Source organism: Grus americana, chromosome 11 (genome assembly GCF_028858705.1).
Source record: "Grus americana isolate bGruAme1 chromosome 11, bGruAme1.mat, whole genome shotgun sequence".
NCBI lineage: Eukaryota > Metazoa > Chordata > Aves > Gruiformes > Gruidae > Grus > Grus americana.
Window position 1 is genome coordinate 3465793 of NC_072862.1, and position 20308 is coordinate 3486100.

A 20308-nucleotide genomic window follows, 5' to 3' on the forward strand; every position below is an offset into this window, starting at 1 on the left:
GGGTGTGAAAACAAACAATAAATGTATAAAATATTACTTTAACTACTAATATAACCAGCTGTCAGGATTGCCAGAATCTAGCATATAAAATTAGGACGTAATATATCACAGGTAATAATTAAAGTATTATGCAAACTCAACCATATTCTTGAATTATGAGGTTTTTCTCAATTAAATATACATATTGACAAAAGATTTTGTCAAAATCTGATGCTTCAAACATTTTTTAACAGTTTTATTATGATAACCAGTGTTGCTTCAGCACTTTGAGCTAACTTTCTGTGAATATAATTGGGTATCAGTGAATTTATTACCCGTCTGCATTTTGGTCTAACAGATACACACATTCTAATTCTGAAATGATTAATGACGGATCTCTAAATGCCAAAATGTGATGTTTCTCATGATATCATACTGTGTATAGCAATCAAACTCTTACTTCAGATTTACATGATACTAACTGCATTCAATGCAAAACCAAAATATTCCCTAAAGATTCCAGACCAGAAGTTCAAGCTACAGGGAAGGAAAATTGCTCATAATTGATGAATTCTGGGTAGCATTCAATGGAGCTTCACTAAGTTACACTTTTGCCCACAAATGAACACAGATTTATGAGCAATTCTTTGTGGAGATATGTGTAAAGGTACTATAGCCTGAAGAGGTATAGGGGCTGTAAATACACCAGTGTGCGAACTCTATTAATAATGCAATATTTTATTTAAAAAATTTGGGAAAAAAAATTGTAACAGTGCTAGAATTACTAACCTCACATGACTTCGTTGGCTTTACGGAAAGATTTTCTGAAGACTTTTGTGCTACCGTGCAAGATGTAGACAAGATAAAGGAAGCCTTTTCATTTGTGCAGGTGATTTGGACATTGGTCATGTCCTTCAGATACGGAACTATTGTGGAACAGACGTCTAATTACGGAGACAAATATCCACAATGAAGTTAGAGGGATGTGTCTTTATGATGTATAGTAATCCTGATGTGCACTCTTCTCAGTGAAATTTCATTAGTTTTTCTGTTACTAGGCAAGATGAATAAATAATAATGAACCTTTTCCAATCTACTGCACAAGCATTTTGTTCACTGTAATTTCAGTTATAAGTGAGACCTAGATTCGATGACAGATACTGTTTGCTGCATTGTACTGTTGTAATATTCATTTGGCACTGTTGCCAAACTGACTGAAGGCTTAATTCAATAATTTACAATACAGGAAAAGATAACAGCTATATCATTTAATATCCTACCAGTTAAATAAATCCAGCACTTTGTTTTCCTGCAACTTTTTTGTGTAAAATATAACTGTGCTTTATTTGCTTAGGAGGATGGTGATTAATTAAACTCAGATAATTTTTGCCACTGCTAGTATTGATCAACTCTGGGGTTTTGTGTGATGACTCCAAAACTGCATTGCAATTGTTGATAGACGCTCTGTAGAAAGGGGACAAGAGTGAAACACGAACTTGAATAAGCGTATAACAACGTGACAAGCTGCAGTTCTGCTTATACTCAAAGCAGAAAAGAAAAAAGTGATCTTGGGAAATTTGTTCCAGCGTTTCAGCTCCATTTCAGACCCATTTCAGTCTTTTCATTAAGCATCTTGTTTTACATCCGTACGCTCCCATCCAGTGACCCTGGAGACAGAGCCGGAAGGGGATTGCTCCATGGTCTGCTTCCTCTAGTTCCCGAGCAAGCCTAGGGGGAGCAATAGCGCTGTCTCGCTTTTCTCCCTTTCTCTTTGGTAGGATAAACCCTCAGAAAGGTTCAAGGAGTTAGACTGAAATACCTTATTTCCCCACCTCCCTGTTCTTGGCTAGCCTGAGGTAGCTGGGACAACCAAGCCATTTAATCTCCAAGTTCGTTTACAGAAACCGTTACCATCTTCCATGGCACCTCTCTTCCTGCCCCATGGCAGAAAGACGTGGGGAATCTGTTGGAAAAATACTGCTCAAATACAACTGAATTTACTAGGATGGGTGTTTGTGGGGGGAGGGGTGTTGCCTCTTTTTTAGTAGCTGGTAGTAGATAGTTTCATGCTTTGGGTTGGTTTGGTTTTTTTTCTTTTTCTATATAGAGAGTAAGAGCCAAAGTGCTTTGAAGTCAGTGAAAGCCTTTCGTAAACTTCAACTGATATTCCATTTTTTCTTACTCTTCTCTTTGTGTGAAACACTGTACCCTGTACCATATATTTATCCTATACTTATGTGTGTATATAAATGTATAGGATAAATATAAACATCCTTACAAGCAATTACACACACACGCATACACTGTAGGGGAAGAGGGAAGAGATCTGCTCAGAACGTCTCTTTACTCTTCTATTTCTAGTGACTGCAAACTATGTAATAAATGATAATTGGTTTACTAAATACTCTGGTGTTTGAAAACTGTACCCATTCAGTGTACAATAGCTACTGGATATTGATGACGGCTGCATTATTTTCAAGCAGATACTTAGTAGGAAATATTCAGCTCCATTGGAATGAAAAAGAAATGATGGAAAAGGCTAGTTTGCAAATAGTTTGAATATACTAAAGCAAACAACGATTCCTCTTTTGTTTCCAGAGGGCACACTTCATAATTCCCATTTATGTTCAATAGGAAACATGTCGTAACGAGAAGTAGTATTTTAGTTTTTGCTGTATTATGAGTCCCAGACCTTGCAGAAAGCTAGATACAATCACCATTATAGGGGACTTAAATTGCAGGTGAATGTTTAAGCTCTGTGCTTAAACACGCTCTGTGTACATGTTATTTAAATTTGGCTTTTTTACTTTGAATAACTGGAACGAAATGTCTGCTTCATAGTTGCTTGCTTTTCCCACTAGGGCTTAAAGAACAGGCATGAAAAAAGCTAGTCAGGAACTAGCTGCAAGAACTTGACATCAGAAAATGTCTTGTTTGTAGGTAGAAAGGTTTATATTCTGGAATAACGCTTAGAAATAATGGAGACCATGAAGATAATAGAAGAAAGCCATGTGGAGAGAATTTATTTTTGTCGTCCAAATTACCACCATCGCAAAAATCCTTAGGACATGGGAAAATCTGATAAAGAAATTTCAGGCTGCCACCTACTTCTTGCTTTCGGATGATTGATAACTTTGGAATAAAATCTTGGAAAATAAATCATCTTAAGCAATTAAGGTAATGTCAAACAAGGCAAGATTAAAAGGATCTTTATTTTCTTACATATAATTGAAGAGGAACACAAGAGATATTTATAACATTTTAAACCTGAGGCAGATTCTAATTTAAATTAGATTAATCAAGCAGGATATTATCGAAATATTTTTCATATTGACTGACTGATTTACATATGCTTGTCATCACAGTATTGACACTCATTTAGTAGATTGAAACTAAATTTGGAACTTCAAATTAAACTTAAACAACAAAAAAAAGATCTTTCTTGACCGAAATCAGGTACAGCCTATTGCAAAATTGACCATCGGCCGGTGAAGGAACTCAGGGGTCAAGCAGAAATGTCTCTTCGCTTTCCCTCTCAGCCCTTCGTATCACCATATGAGCAGAGAACTGCTGCCTGGTGCGCGGTGTACGGCACGCTTCTCTGCTACCAGGGGATTTGGGTTGATTTTTTTTCCACTATCCTGACCAGAAAAATCGTCCCCGTTCAGCTCTGCTTTGGGCACTGCGTGTAGTCTAAAACTAGAGGAATACACAATATAGCACTCAAGCCATGTGCCATCTCCGCTCTTATGGTCATCTTTAGGTGTCTGCTTTTAGCTGACTGTCAGGTAATCAGTTGGGTGCACCTTTATTTCAAGCCGGTATGGCTGTTTTGATGAGATGTACTTCCTCTTGTAGCATCACCTGCAGATCTGCCTCACCGTTAGAATGTTTATGTTTAATTATTCTTTTGGAATCCTGGCCAAAAAAAAATCATGACTGTCATAAGCAGCAGAAGGGAAATAGTGATTTAAATAGTCTATATATCAGGAAAATCTGGTTGGGAATTCATGGAACATAGCTTTACCATTAGACACCTACTGCATTTCAATGAAACCTGCTGAAAGCAGTGAGGTGCAATAGCTCCCCGTGAAAGGGCGTCATAATCCTCTATTGCGGAAAATATTAGGCAACCTAAATATAATTAGCATTGTATATTTTGTTATTGTGTCAAGCACTGAAAGCTCCCAGGCATTTTTAAAATAAATAGAATAAATGGAGATAAATGAAACTGAACTCTGTTAAATATCATCAACTAAGATCTGCTTTATTACTGGCAATTAAACAGTGAAAGTCAAAACACAAGCTATCATTATCACTCATTGATTAAAAACCAGTTAGAACATTGCATTTCAAACTAACCTACCGTTTTGCTCGTTATGCATTTCAGCATGAGCAACAGCACAATATTTCAGAAATAATTAGGAACACAGCATAAGCGATCAGTGCTAATGTTCTTGAATAAAATTGCCAAAGCAAATGATTATAGATCAGCCAAAAGACACTATTTGAAGCCATCATCTTTTGTGACTGTTTAATATCTTCATGATGATCTTTTTTCTGAGCAAACACAAATGAAGTCTTTTCAGTAATGGTATCCTAAAATGTGGCAGAAACCACAAACATAACTTTGTAAATGCTCTTTTTTTTTTTTTTTTTTGAGAATGACTGCTAGCAATTGAGTTGCTCGGGTAATTTTTGCTTTAGTCTCTGTTTTAAAGGAGCTAATATCAACATTTCTGATGTATGGCAAGCTGGGAATGTCTCACTGTCAAATTACTGTTCTTTTCCATTCAAGTAAAGAATGACCTTTATCTGATCTATTCTCAAAAAAAATGACAGCATAAATAGCAAAACAAAACCCAACTGAAAGGAGAAGAAAAAAATGCAGGCTGATAGGGCTGCACTGAAATCCTGCTTTGGAGTAGAGGCAGAAAGGAAGGGTTCAGCAGGCAGAGCTATCCTGACCACGGCAGGATGGAAACATCACGTCAGCAGGCTGAAAAACCTGGGGAAAAATGGAAAGGTGGAGAGACCTACCGTTATACCTTTAAGGCAGTCTCTTACCCCTTCTGATGTCGACGTCTGACATCATTTCAACACTACCCTGTTATAAACAGCAGTTTTCCCTAGGTGTCCTTGTTAGTTCTTCCTGAGGCACTCGCTCCAGAGCAGAGCCTGTAGAGCGCGGGATGATACGCCACTTGGGGAGATTTTGTATGATTTCCCCTCTTTTGTCTCCTTTGCATACGTTTCCAGAGGGAAACCAGAACCAGAACTGCTTTTCATAAGCAGATATGAAAAATCCCACCTCTCTGGTACTGCGCGATCGCCAGTGCCCGTTTAGCTGGCTGGCATCTCATTGCCCTCTCAGCTGCTTCCTTTTATCTCAACTTTCATTATTCGTTGTAATCTGGCAATTTTAAGAAACAGGAATTATTTATTCACTAAAAAATTTTCTATTTTCATCCAGATCTTAAAAGTTGTAATTTCAAATCAAGTCTTTGCCTCTGTTATCATCAAAATTCTTTTCCAAAACCATTTTTCCAGCTGGGATTTACACTGATCCCTCTGTGCTACTGTATTTATTGCTTAGGGCACACTTCGGTTTCTACCCTTGCCCATTATTTCATTTAAAGTCCCTGTTTTCCCTTTTCTTTTAAGAAGCTCATAAAAACTAATCTGAGCCTTAGGCCTTGTCCTCACCTGGAAACTTTACAGAAAGGACAGTACGAGTACAGCAAGAAGAACTGAGTCCAGGCTCAGGACCTCCTTATGCTCATCTCAGTCCATTGAGTTCTCTGCAATTTTGTACAATTTCACTGCTTGGGCTGGAAACAGAGATCAGGCAATCTACATTCTGAATAGCCTGATGGGAGCTTTAGTGCACGGACAATAACGAAATGCAGGGAAAACATTTCGTACGTATTACTTTTCTGTAATTTTTCTCTAATCCAAAAATCACAAAAATGCTGTAATTCTGTAGAAGACTTGCATACTTGGATTGCATATTTTTCCTAGCTACAGTAGGAGCTGATAACAGGCTGCTAAATTACTGCTTAATAAACCACTAAATGAGTGCCATCTAAGATAACGGGGCATTAAATGATGACTATTCAGGGAAAAAGTAGAAGTGCAGAAAGAACTGCAAAAGGATTCTCAGCATAACGGGAAATTGGATTAGTCATCTCATCTATGCCAGTGGTGAAATTCAAACTGAAGCAGATTTGAAAAAAATAAATAAAAAAAAAAAAAAAGGAAAGTGTTTTGACACTGTGATGTGCCAAAGGAAGAGGTACACTCCATGTGGGATGTGCCTCATCACAGAGAACTTGAGCTGGGCCAGAGAGTAGTTCAACCATGGGGATATCGTGAGCAGTAAAATGGAATAAATGCAAAGACAAAATAAAATAAAATGCAATGGCAAACCCAAGAAAACATTCAACAACCTAAGGATGATATAAAGAAAAAATCAAAAGAGATGGAGGTGGTGGAGAATTTCAGGCTGTAAAGACAAAAGGTCAGGCGTTACTTGAATTCAGGCTCTTGATCCTCGGATTTCAGTGGGGTTTAGGTGTTTAAGTACCTGTCCTTCCCATAAGGGTTAGGGCCCTGATCAAAGCCAGGGGAAAGGCACGACAAAGGTCTATGAGGAACTGCTTTGTTTCAGTCCATACATCACAGGCTGGTGTCATCCATCTACAGGGAAGGCTGTCCCAGAAGGCTGAGAACATACTTGCTTGACTTGTAGTAGTTGGGAAATTGTATCGTCTTGACTGATACTTAATGTGTCTGCTGTGTAGTATCGCCAGTAGAGTTATGACAAACTGTCTGAGGGCCATATTTCCGTGGAATGACATAATCAATGATAGATACTGCTCTAATTTAGGTAGCTTTAGAGTGCAGAGTTTTAAAGGAAAGAAGGTAGGGTATTAGGTTTCCTCTCCTCAATAATTGTATCCGACTGAATTTACAACACGTCTTGTTTTAATGCAATTAGTTCTTCATGCTAGTGTTCTCACGTCTCTATTATCTTGAAAACTGTATAAACATTTTAGTAAAATGTCAGTGCAATATAACTTATTGTTGGTTTATTGTTTTGACTTGAAGGGAACATCCAAATTTGGGCTGACAGAAGTGATCTTTTCTCAACTTCTCCCTATAAATTAGTTATGTATGTGCACAATGCAGTATTTTACACGCCAGATTGTGACATAAAATCTTGCATGAGGTTAGGTTTCTTTATAATATATATGAATTTCAGTTGATTTTTCAAATCATGTGGTTTAGATTTTCAGCCAAAACTGTAAAAACAAGTTATTTTAAGGCATAAAACGTGAATCAGGCTGGATTCTGTTCAAAGGATTTAGGTTTTTTTCCCATACAAATGTTAGATGCCTACCTTTCAGGTCAATCTTGATCTGTAAAATATGGTAACATTTAAAAAAAATTAAGGACCTGGACATTTAACTTGTGAAGGAATTAAATTGAAATTTTCAAAACTTTTGATCTGCAGCTAATCTGTCCCTGGAGGTGTTCAAAAATTGTAGACATGCAGGTTGTCTGTACGAAACCTTACCCAGCTCCTAAAGTTGTACTTGTGTACATCTCCAGAAACTATCAATTCAAACACTCTGTCATACATAGAAAGTCCTGAAAATAGATATGGAAACAAAAATGAACCTGGAATCCAGATAAATGTCATGTGGCTTCAGATTTTATAAAGGGTGCTAATTTATGATTTGCTATAAAAGGAAACTTCCACGAGCAATAATAAAACCGGGTTTGTTGTTTCCTTTCTGTACTTCGGAATGTGTTTCAATAATACGGAGGTATTCCCGGTCCCCAGATCTCCCTGTGTGTAGCGTTATGTGATTATTCTTAGACTCCCAAAAGAGAAGACGTTGCTGTTACCGGTCAGTCAGCCTTGCAAGCCACTGGCATCATCGGGAGTAAAAACTATTTCAGTTTGGAATCAGATTGACAGGATATTGAGGACATGTACCTTTCTTTAAGGCAAATTTGTGGAATATATATGCACCGTCGTTTTAATTGCAACACCACACACAATTTGGTATACTGTCAATTTATCTTCAGGAGAGGCTCGGGGTTAATTTAGTGAAAAAAATAAATGTAGACTAATTAGAAGATGAGAAGTTATAGCTGATAAGGTCACTTGTCAGACAAATATGAATTCAATATCTATTGCATAAATGACTACATTTTCCTCTGGCCTAGAGCAAACTATTTGTGTTTTGCAAAACCACAAATGTTTACAAGAAAGACACAGAGAAAACTCTTTTATTTCTCCTACATTCAGCGTAAAGCAGAATAAATCTAATTAGAAAAAGTAGTTGCATTATATCATCAGTGATTTCAGTAGCTTTCGACTAATGTGACTGAAATATGAATCTGATTAATGCCCAACAAGACGTTACTAGAGATTAACCCCTGCAGTTTTTTTTCACATTGCTCGTACCGATATACATTTTTTTATAAGCTATAGGAAAAGTAATCAATCATCAAAAACTATTTGGCATAAGCATATGAAGTGAGACAGTATTAGAGGACGAAGAAATTGCATTCCATAAATCACTTTCGTGTTGGCGGAGAGGCCATCTAAGCACATGAGTCAAAGTTTGGATAGATTTTACTCTGAACTACAAAGCCATTTTCCAGGCTGAGTCCAGGGCACAGTCCATGAGCTGGAGACTGTGCTGCGGTTTGGGAGGAATGGCAGCCTGGGTGTCTGCTGGGGCAATGAAACGCTGGCAGCACAAATCTGTCCAAGAGCACACAGCAATTCAGCAAAGGGGAACCTGGTTCCATAGGACAGTGTTTCTTCTCTGATTTTATAACATGCTTCTGTTTTCGGAGACAATTCTCCCAAATGATAATGAGCTTTTCACCTACTTTTAAGGAAATCCAGGGGCAAACAACCTACCCATACACCAGATCCTTTTTACACCTTTTTACGCTCCAGTAAAACGACTAGAGAATGAATTGCACGGAAGTAAACAGTGTTTCTGATTTTTCTGGATCTGTGTAAAACGTTTGCAATATACAGAATATGTCAGATGTCCTACCACTAAAAGAGAATCATACTTACTCCAGACATACATCAGTAAGCCCCCATGCCATTAACAGGAGTTTTCACCAATGACTCAAGGATGACCTTTTTGTATTTTGTTTCTTTGGGAGCAAAAGTGAACAATGTTCCCATGCAAGTAATGATGTTTCTTATTCAGAGAAAATATTATCCTAAGAAACAGAATGATAGATCTGATCTTATAGCCAATCGTTCTGTGAGGAGAAGACATTTTAAAGCTATGGTGACTTTCCTTGCTGCTATCTCGAATAGGTGGATTACTTCAGTAATCTTTCACTTTTTTGCTCAAAACCCTCCTTCTTCTTTTGTGCCCACTTTGGAACCATCAAGTACAATTATTCTATTTCTAAGGACTTGCAGGGCTGCAGTGAAAGGTACATTTGTCATTACAAAAATATCTTTGTCCATGAGAACTTTTCATTCCTACCAACGGCAGCTCACACCACGGCAAAGCTCACGGGAGTCTTGATTAAAAGAAATGACTTACGTAAGTAGAAATGAATGACTTACAGGTAATTATAGCAGGCTGAAAAGCAGGAGCATGATGTTTGGAGCTAAACAATGTCACAGATAGTGCCTTAATTAGCAGCAAAAGTGATTTAGCAGGGTAATATTCTAATACCAATTCAATTGCTACAAATTATTAATAACAATAAGCACAGAATAACCAAGATCCGCTAACAATGAGATGCAATATCTGTCAGAGGAAAACATAGTGCCACTTTAATAATGAGATTGTAATTAGAATAGAACAATAAAGCATATATTAATATTGAACAAAGGACAAAATACCATGGTATTATGCTATGCAGGAGGAAAAAAAATCCTATTGCCAAAATTCTAAAAGGGTCTAAAATCAAATATTTAAAAGTAAAAGCATAGAAATTAGGATTAAAGTCTATAAATTTAGCTCTCGCTGCAAAGCTGGTAGGACTTTAGACAGCTTCCTGCTTAGGCTGCCCTGTGAGGACAAGGGTTGTCACCTCCAGCTGGACCTTGCACAGACAGAGGGAAGCAGAGAGACCCAGAGAAGTGGGGGCTGCAGGTCTCCTGTCTGTCTGAAGCCCACCTCCAGCCAAAACCAGCACAACATTCAGAAGGTGCCCTCTTACTTGCTTCCCTCTTAACTCCTGCAGAAGAAGCTATAAAAAAAACCTTATCTCTGTTTGGATGCTAATAACGATAACTATGCCATCAATTAGAGTAATTACTAACATCCTGAAATGGTGGGTGTGGGTTTTTTCTCCAGTTCCTGAAACCATGTAATTCCATGAGAATTAAACATTGCTTTTAATTTTTTTTTTCTAGTGTTTCACCCTGAAGTTTAATGAAAGAATATAGAAAAGGGGAGTTCTGGAGGATGAAAAACAAATGCAAGGTAAACAAAAAGAAACTATTTGCATTATTATTTGATGGTTCAGGATTATAATCTAGTCTCCTGGAAAATGTGTACTTGGCCTGTGATTTTGATTGTGTTTGGAGCTGATAGAGCCAAAACTAAGACAACTGTAGAATCTGAATGTAATAAGACCAATGAGAGGGCTGTTTTACAGATGGTACAGATGTAATAGCTTCAGTCAAAGAATGGCTCATCGCTATCTCAGATATTTTCATTCATCCAGCCCCTACACATGGCCCCACTAGACTAATCCATCCATATTTTTCTCAAATTACAGATCAGCATGTGTCTCAGAGCTGGCTTCCCATACATAGACCAGCAAGCAATTTTAGTGGTAATCACAAGAGTTTCTCTTCCAGATAGTCATGAAAAAATGCCTCATATCCCTAAGAGGTTTATTTTTGAAATGTAGGCATGATAACCACAGCCTAAATAATATTGCGTGGTTTGAAATGACTCTGTGACAACCACATTTTCTGTCCCAGGCAAGTGCCAACAATAATAATAATAATAAAAAAAAAGATTTTGTCTATAATTTTTTTTTTTTTTTGGCTGCCAAGAGGTTGGAGGAGAAAACGAAACAGATTTTTGAAAACCTCAGTTACAGTGATTGTGGTAGCAAGCTTCCCCCAGGAATGTCAAGTAGGTATGAATGCAGTGAATTCCAAGAAGTTTTCAATGTTAATTTCTGCTCAACAATAAACACACACACATAAACAGCAATCAATAGTTGCTAAATGAAAAAGAAGTAGTGAATCGATAAATAGAGACATTTTATTTTCAAGCTTCTGCAAACAATGGATCAGTCTGTGATTACGTGGAAGTAGCAGATATTGTTTCAGCTCCTAAAAGCTGGTAGGCAAGGTCTTCACCCGTGTCAGCGTGTGCAAATCTGCTAGGTGGGAATATTAAACCACATGGAAATTTGGTCTGGGTTCCCATTTCTAAGTAAAGCAAATTTAATAGGGGGTTTTTTTGCATTTCCAAGGTCTGTTTTCTGAAAACAAATTAAATCCTTTTCATTCTTACTCTCCACTTAAATCACTTTTCTGCTAGTGGGAAGGTACAGACTACAGCTAGGTTTCTCTCCATTTCATGTAGGACATTACCATTCTCACCGTAATAAAATCTCGGGTTTCACATGCCAGTGCTTTAATCGAGCCATTGGTTGTGAAGATAAAAAGAGAATGGATTTGTCTATTAAACCCCAAGGGAATCCATGTCGGCAATTATTTGATGACCACAACAGTACATCGGATCAAGATGCAGCAGCCTCAACTCTGAACTGGGGGAATCTCAAAATCCAGCCCTGTGGGTTTAGTTTAACATTCATAAACAAAAAGTACTCCGCGCTAATAGTGACCTCTGCAAAACAATGCCTTAAAAGTTAGCGTGAAGGTTAGCTTGTTATAGAAGTGAGAGATCAAACACCGCTGTGGACTCCTTTCTGAAGGTCTCCAGGTGTGAACAAAATCCGTGAAGGACACTCGGGTCAGGGAAAAGTCCTGTGCCATGTGGGAGGCTACAGCTGATGGACAGTTTCGGCTTGTTTAGTGCTCATATGTACCTGATCTGAGTTTTGGAGGCAGGCTCCCCACCAAAGATTTATATTAACCGGCAGAATTGTATTCAATTACATTTTACTTGAAAACAGCGGTGTGCTTCTGTAAACTATTTCAGTGATATATCATTGTGCCATCTTAAGTTTAATTTTTTTATACTTAAATTTTCTACTGCTGGCAATAGAAAATGCTCAAAATATTTTAAGCGCTTAATCACCTGCTAATTTCAACTTCTTGGCAGTGACAATAAAGTGCAATTGAATTTTCTTTGAAGCTGTTGCAAACAAAAAATGAAAAAATCTGAATGACTTCTAAAGTACAGGGATGCTATTTTACTAAGTTAATAAGCCTTTCATACAGAGAGATGAAATGACTTGATATGAAACAGAAAGAAACCATGTAAAATTCACAGTACAGCCCCCCCCCCCTTTTTTTTTAAAAAAAAAAGTAACTAATTGAAAAGATTAGGAAGTAGTAATTATCTAAACCACTGTGAAAATGGGTTAGGCTTTTCAGACTGTAGAAAAGATCTACCTATACACTAGCGCTATATAGAAAACATAAAAATCTGGTAATGACTTCCATGTATTCTAGTATGCTCCACTTACTTAACTTCAGGAACTGTAAATAACATCTTTCTGACAGCTAAATCAATGCAACCTAAAATTTGAAGGTGCACCCTCTAAGAAGTATCTGAGCTGTAACCCCTTTTTCACCATATGTCTGTGCACTTGAGGAAATTCAAAAAAAGACTTTTTTTTTTCTGGGAAATGAAGTATAATAAGGAAGACTCTTCTGTAGTGTGAGTCTGGCCCATGTTATAGCATATTGAATGATTATTGTTCCCTGTATCCAGCAGTTCAGTTTGACGTGGTATGGTACGCTTGGGAAACATCGTGTGATACACTCTGTTGTCCACTCAGAATACAGACTGCTTGCAGGTGGGTTTATGTCTGTTTAGTAAAAAGCTGCAAACCCCTTACATTCACTAAAAATAATAGGTGAGGCTTTCAGAAGAGTTGAGCTTTGCCCTAATTCTTCCCTTTTCAAAGCAAGTGCTAAGACTGCCATTGCAGTCTGTGGAGGTATGAAAACACCAGTGCTGAGTCCTTCTCACCGTCACACCAGCTAATTGCTACTAACGTAGGTTGTCACTTCTTTATTGAAGTTATCATCATCGCTGCATTGTCATTTCTTTCTTCTTGTGCTTCATTATCATAGCAGCTGAAACCACAAACTGGTGTGAATATATCCCTCTCCGAATTGGGTAGTGAAGGAAATCGTTATCTTAAACTCCATGGTGCTTTATAACATCCTCCTGTTCCAGCGACCAGCAAGTGGTGGAGCCAGAAATTGCTCCCAGGCTTCCCGAGCACCGGTCCCCTTTGTCACGAGAGGGTTTGTCCTTTATGTCGCCTTGCTCTGAGGACAGAGATTCACATTTTGCACATACTGGCTTATTCTGTCTGGTTTTTGCCCTTGAGTTAGAAACAGTTTGTGGTTCTGATAAGAGACAGGAAATGGAAGTAGTGAAATTGCTCATTCTCGTTCTTAAAATTAAATATGAGGGACCAGTTCTGTGTAAGTCCTTCCAGAAATGCACAGGGGCAGAGCAGCTCACTCTCTGTGACTCACCCACTCTCCAGTTTAAGGCAATATTTGGGATAATATTTTCCAAATCCGATGTCTGCAAAATTGGGTGATGGATTAGAAAAATACCTAATTTTCCTTCCTATTTGTGATGGTTTTTCCTCTATCTTGCACATGTTCTCATGTCTTTTTTTGATAATAGTATTTTTCCTGCTAATACAAAAGGTATTCGGTCCTAGTTTTGTATCCGAGCACATGTGTGGCAGCTCCCGGAGTACTAGTCTTTAGCTGGGATGTCGCTGGCCCACGTCAGACCCAGATAATTGACCCATTGCATGCAAGGGGAAAGCAAAGGAGGTACCAGAGGAAGATGAAAGTGAAGGTGACACCTGAGAGACCTTCCCCCCATCTCTCACTGCCCACATTAGCCTGTGCCGGGCCCTCCAGGTGCTGGAGAAGCAGCTTGTTCCACAGGACAGTACCTCCCTGAGACAGGGTCTTCCTTGAGCATCGGAGGCAGTCCAAGAGATATCCCCCAGAGCATCCCAATCAAGTGTGAAGGAGAGAGAAGCTGCCGTGCAATTAGCAAAATCTTTATGAAGTCTTTCTAAGAACAGAAATCAGGTAAAGCCTGTTAACATCAAATCAAAGTAACTAAATAATTTCATACTCCATCCTCTCCCAATACAGTCACTGTCCCGCTTCCTGCATCTTGCCAATAGCCAAAAATTTTTTTGTCTTTGAAATGGCAGGGAAAGGGCTTCCCACCTCCCTGTGACTTGTCACCGCTCTTTCACCTGCCCCAGCACTGCAGCTTCAGAGCATTAGGCTCTCTCTTTTGCTGGCTTTGCTGTACCAGAGTATGTTTGTTGTTCACTGATGTTGGGAAATGAGCTGAGCCACATGGCACCCCATACAATGGAAACAGAGGTTTTTCTTTAAATGTCACTCTTCGCTCTCCTGAGAAGGTCATTGCGTTACCAGTCATCCTCTCCTGCCAGATGCTTGGAAGTCATTTACAGAAATACAGCTTTCAGGGTCACTGTTTCCCAAAGTCATGAAAACTTCCATGTTGTCCAAGGGACACCTAATTATTATCATTCTCTGACTCATCAGTGGGTCTCGGAATGCCTCCAGGTTGTTCAGAGAAGCCTTAACATTTCCAGGCTGGACTAGTTCACCTCCACAGTTCGCTGTTAGAAATAGCAAAGATGTCACTTGTCTTAAAATATATGGTCTGCTGTTCCATTCCTAAAGGTGCTGTTATGCTAACAATAAATCTGCAAGAGACTGCAGGCAGAGTGTGGGATGTGATGTATTCAATATTCATCATGCTGTGACCCAAAGGAGTATCAGGACACTTTACATCATAAAATTTCTCTCTCTAATTTAGCAGTTTCAGACTGATGGGCCAAAATACAGCCTGGGAGGTTGCAGTTGCATCTCCAATTGAATTTAAGCCAATAAACCAAAGGACTGTGTAAAAATACAGTTACTGCCTCATTTCCAAAATGAAGGCTCAGACTGGCTGGTTTGGCTTTTAATATTTATATTGTCTATAGCTAATTTTAAGACCCTGATAGATTTTACTGACATTTTCCTTTTTCCTTATCTTTAACCCTGGAGAACCCATTTGCTTCCATGATGGGGTCAAGACCATCAGCAGAGCAAAGGACAGTTGCGAAGGCCATCTCTGTATTGAAGACTGCATGTATTTATTTGAAGGGCAGAAGCCACCAGGTATCAGATAAGAGAGGTGTCATGGCAGCCTTTGCGAATGGGAGGGACGCAGAAAATTTGGACAAGCTGTCCGGGAGGAAGACAGAAACTGCAGAAATAATGAGAGAATAACTCTCCTCCTCTTCCTGAAGAGTAAGGAGCCTTGGAGAATTGAAAGAAGGAAGCAGGGAAGCTCAGACATTTGCAGTGAAACTGGTGCCAACGTAGGACTGCACATAACCTGCTGTGTAGGGAGCTACCAACAGACTTGTCTGTTCCCCCAGTATCACACACTTAGGTCAGCCATTGGAAAAATCAAGCTGTGCCTGTTTCTCTTCTCGCCTAAGATCTGCAACCTGTATTTATCCTCTATTCCTAAACTGGCTAATAGAAAAGGGTGGGAGAATGTTTTTTTCCATTATGATCAAATTATTCTTTGCATTGGACAGGCTCCATAAATCCTTATTAACAGAGGAGAGAATGGAGGGCCCAGAGAGACAGATAGACGAGGCGCCTGTTGTTGCATGGGCAACCTGCTGCAGAACCAGACCTGGCACTCATTTCCAAATAACAGTCTAAGGTGCACCTGATGGATGCTTAAGACAGTTTCCTCTCTCAGTACGACATTGCTGGCAGCCAGCCTTGCACAATAGCTCCAGAGGAAGGAGCATGACCTGGGAGCAGCCGTAGGAGGGAAACTTGAGACAGTTTTGGTGTGAAGCAGCAATTGGTTTATTCCTTGAGGACTTTGGACACTTTACTGTTCATATCAGCTTCTCAAAATTCTGTCTTGATCTTTAATCCAGAAAGTGAGTGCTCTTTCTTAACATATTAATATCAAACAATGTTTAAATTTCAACAACAGTGTAAGGAGATGGTTGTCATGCCTCCTTAAAACAAGTACACAGAATTTAAAGTAATGGTCCCTGAGTTTATCTTCATCACCCTTCTTGCCTCTGGTGCTCTGCCTGGATCAGATTATCTCATTTAAATAGCAATGATTTATGAAAAAAAGTCTAATCTGTTCCCTCACTGTGTCACTGTGCGTGCATACATTACTTTATTTTATTTTATCCCCTAAGGCACTTGCAAGAAAACCCCAAAGACCCTTGTTGAGTCACATAAAAAGCTCTGCTGGAAAATAAGAGTTGGAGGGAGTATTACTCTCTCCACAATCTTTCCATACGGAGAGAATATAGAGGGTAGTATGGTTTTTGAGTAATTGAATTACCATTTGGGGGGTGGGGGTGGTAATAATATCTAGCTCTGCTGTATAGCACATTTAATCCTTAGATTTAAAATTCATTTATAGGTCAATATCATTTTCATTCTACATGTCTGGTAGAACTGAGGTAGAAACAAGGAAGAAATGATGGACCAATGTCATCTAACAACCTGAATTACCTTTCAAGCCCCAGCCCACAAGACTGCTCTGCTCAGCGTCGTGACTAGTTCCTAATTTTCCCACTCAGTTCTATTACTCCTAAATTGACGTGAACCATCCATATAATAAATCAAAGAAGTTTTGCCCATAACTGCAGTTTTGACTATTACCATCAAGCATATTTCAGAATGCCATGTAGTGAAAATCAGCATAGCTCCACTGAAATCAGGTATAAATTAACTTATCTCAGTGAAGTCAGTGGGAGCTTTTGCTGTTCCTTTAATTGCCGGCAGGATCAGGACAAAGGTGCCGTTGTGATCTACTCTTGGTGCCTGGGAATGCGGAACATTTAAATTTTTACCTATTGTTAAGTCTTAAAAAACCTGAACATGTTAACATAAAAGTGAGCTCCTAGTATCTTTTAACTCAGTTGGCCCAGGATACTGGTCTCATTAAAAGATGATCCTCTAGCAAGAAAGATGACGATGACAAAAAGTTTGGAAAATGAAAGCTTTGTGGAAAGAAGTGAAGGAAAAGGTTATATTTGGAAATACAAAACATAGATGTAGAAATATCTTGTCCGTCACCAAGCTGTACTGCTCCTCCAGTGATTCATATTCCAGGATCACCATCTATTCCACAACTGCTAAAAGCAATCAAGAAACTATAGGGGAATCCGGTACTCTAACAGACTGATACAAGTCCTTTACTTAGGCTGGTGAAGAAGGAAATGATGTGTGAGAAGTATCCGAGAGGGCTGATAGATGCTGCGGCAGTGCAGTGGGCAATTAAAGGGAAGATTTGGGTCCTAAACAGGCGGTTGTTGTGTTTAGTTTGGTATATCTGGGCCTAAATGAGGGACTGCTTGCCTGAAATCTCTACAAATATTTTAATGTGAAGTCCTTAACATGTTGGCTGTTTGTTACTGAAACAGGCACTTTTAACAGAAAGTCTGATCCTGAGATTTACATTTTTTTCCTGGAATCTATTAGATAAAATATTATCTAGTTTAGTTTAAATCGTATTTTAAAATACTACTGAAGTCTGCACTCTGCTTCTGTTTCTTCATTTCAAACAGCTGCTGACTCATGCACTACATAATTAATTTAAGTATCATTTGAGGTTACTTTAATACAATTTCCTCTAAGCACATGAGTAACATCCCAGCTATTTAGAGTTCAGTGCATTAATTGTAGACAAAAGTCAGTTGTCATGGTTTCTATCACAGACAAGTGTGAAAGGTCAGTTGATCCCCAAATTCATTATAACCTGAAAGAGTTCAGTTCCCATTTTGTGTCTGTTTTTAGATGAGTCTGTAATGAGTCACATGAGTTAATCCCATTTATATGGTTTTATGAAGCAGGCTTGTCAAGTTATATGCTTTGAATTAGAAGAAAGGTTCAAAAAAGGAACGAACTCAGAATACCAAACCCAACAATGCCCAGCCAGGCTGGAAAGAACATTTTACCTTACAATATGTTAGTGACCTGTTGATGTTTGAATTAAGCACAAGGGATTTTCAAGAAGGAGAATGGGGGAAAGCAGTCCTGCTCCCTCCAACCACACTTTCTCCTCTGAATACAACCAAAGGACTGACCGGGTGCCCAGCACTTGCTTCAGCCACAGAGCGGGTTGCATGAGGGTCCATCGTGGTGCCAGCTGGAGGCCAAGAGGGGACATTTCCATTTGCTTTGGGCATCAAGCAAGATTTCCTTTCATTTTTGGTATTTATGTTTTGATAGTCCTTATGAGTATTACCAATTTTGGACTTCATAAACGAATGCTTTTATTTGTCTTTAAGTTAAATGCGATTTAAAGACACTTTACTAGAACGGATACATTTGAAGAGTACGATATTAAGTGTGGAGTCTAAACCATCCACGAACACTCCCATACACCTCACTAAGCTGTTCTGGTTTTTAATCCAGCTCCATTTGCTGGCTTGGGAGTTAGTTATGCTGTGGCTAAGAAATGTCTTTCACGTGCATGTTGTTAGCCACGTAACAATTGTACTTTTTCCTCTACGTTACAGTTTAGAATATTTTTAAAAGCTATTACCTGGAGTACAGCTTTCCTACGATCTTGAAACGTGTTTTCCTGGTTCAAAGGCAGCACCCTGTGTTGCTAAAAATTAAAGCGTGTCCTAATGAAAAGCTCCTTAGTCACTTGTTCATGCGAATAAGTACTGTTAGTTTTGGTAATTGCTTCTCCTTTCTAGAAGAATTATGATACTGATATAGATTTATCAATCACAAACACTAATAGTGGAACATTTTACCTGTGCTGCAGCTCATGAATGGCAGCAGAGTTATTAGTTTCCATAGCAACACCATCTCCACTTTCCAAGGTCAAAAATTCCTCCCATCCAATCAGTGGAAAGTAAAGTGTGTCTTCCTGTGACTACCTTGATATTCTGTAAAAACAGGAAGAGATATTGGGTAGTTAAAGCACAGATTTGAAATAAATTCCCCAGTTTTCCCTGTGTAAAATCATGTTCTACTACACTGTGTGAAGACTCAGACACTAAAAATGCAGTCAATAGTCTAGATAGGATCATGCCAGCCTAAAAATAATTCCCAAATGACACAAAGCTGGAAACGAGATCAACGAAAAGCATCCGTGACGTTTGAGACCCCTCCGTCCACTCCATGTGGCACAGAGATCACTTGCACGGGAGCGAGTTTCTCCAAGTAAGAAAGCAAAATCTTCCCGAGGTCCGTTCACCAAACATTGCTGCGTTAGAAGAGAGGGCGTTTCCAAACCCGTACTTTTCTTGACTCCTAAATGTTCATCATATCTGATGATGTTTCTTGCGCTATAGTGGTCTGGCTTCTGGCCCCAGAATGGATCCTTTGGGGAATGCATTGCAATGTAAGCAGTCAGTGATGCAAAATGGTACATCTCATGAGGGAGGAGAGGGCAATACAATGTCATACGTACACTACGTAAAAAAAACCCCAACAACAACCTTTTTTGTCTTAAGGTTTATTCTTCAGAACTGAAACGTTCACTTTTAAGGATTTACATAACAATTTCAGTCAACATATGATGAATTAAACCAGGAAAAAAGTATCTGTTTGGCCTATACTCCCAAAGGGCAAACTAGTAATTTACTGTTGGGAATCAGTTCACAAACCAGCCAAAACTAGAAATCGCTTAATAAAATGGGTTTACAAAATTATAAAATCATTCTAAACCTTTTAAGCATTGAAAATTTTCCACTGAGAAATTACATTTATGATCCACATTTACGGATCCATATTCCCTTCTCACTTGTCTCATTTTTCTTACCAGTGTGAAAAGATATCATACAGGGTTGCCCTGAAACTTATTGCTGATATGAGTGTGAGAGATATTTTTTTAGAAAATTAAGAAATTCAACTCTTTTGGAAGTCATTCCACTTCTATAAGAGACCTAATTCTGTTCATAGGTTTTTAAAAACTTCACTTAAAAATTGTAGGTGATCTCAGGGGTGACACATAAATACCTGGTGCACCGTTGCTAGTTGCCATTTCGGGCAGGGAATGATCAAACAAAATGACAAGCTGATAAGTTGTTGGGGGAA

General features: G+C 38.7%; 1 protein-coding gene across 4 annotated transcripts in view; it reads right to left on the reverse strand.

Moving 5' to 3' along the window:
* The window catches only part of LOC129211540 (contactin-6-like), a 146859-nt gene that overhangs the window by 97159 nt on the left and 29392 nt on the right, over positions 1–20308 (reverse strand). For 3 of the 4 annotated variants that reach the window (XM_054838778.1, XM_054838779.1, XM_054838777.1), the window contains exon 2: positions 19021–19155. The exons of the other annotated variant lie outside the window; for it this stretch is intronic. In XM_054838778.1, coding sequence (XP_054694753.1) covers positions 19021–19075 — 55 coding nt within the window. In that variant the 5' untranslated portion in view covers positions 19076–19155. The remainder of the gene's footprint in view (positions 1–19020; positions 19156–20308) is intronic. 4 annotated transcript variants of the gene reach the window in all.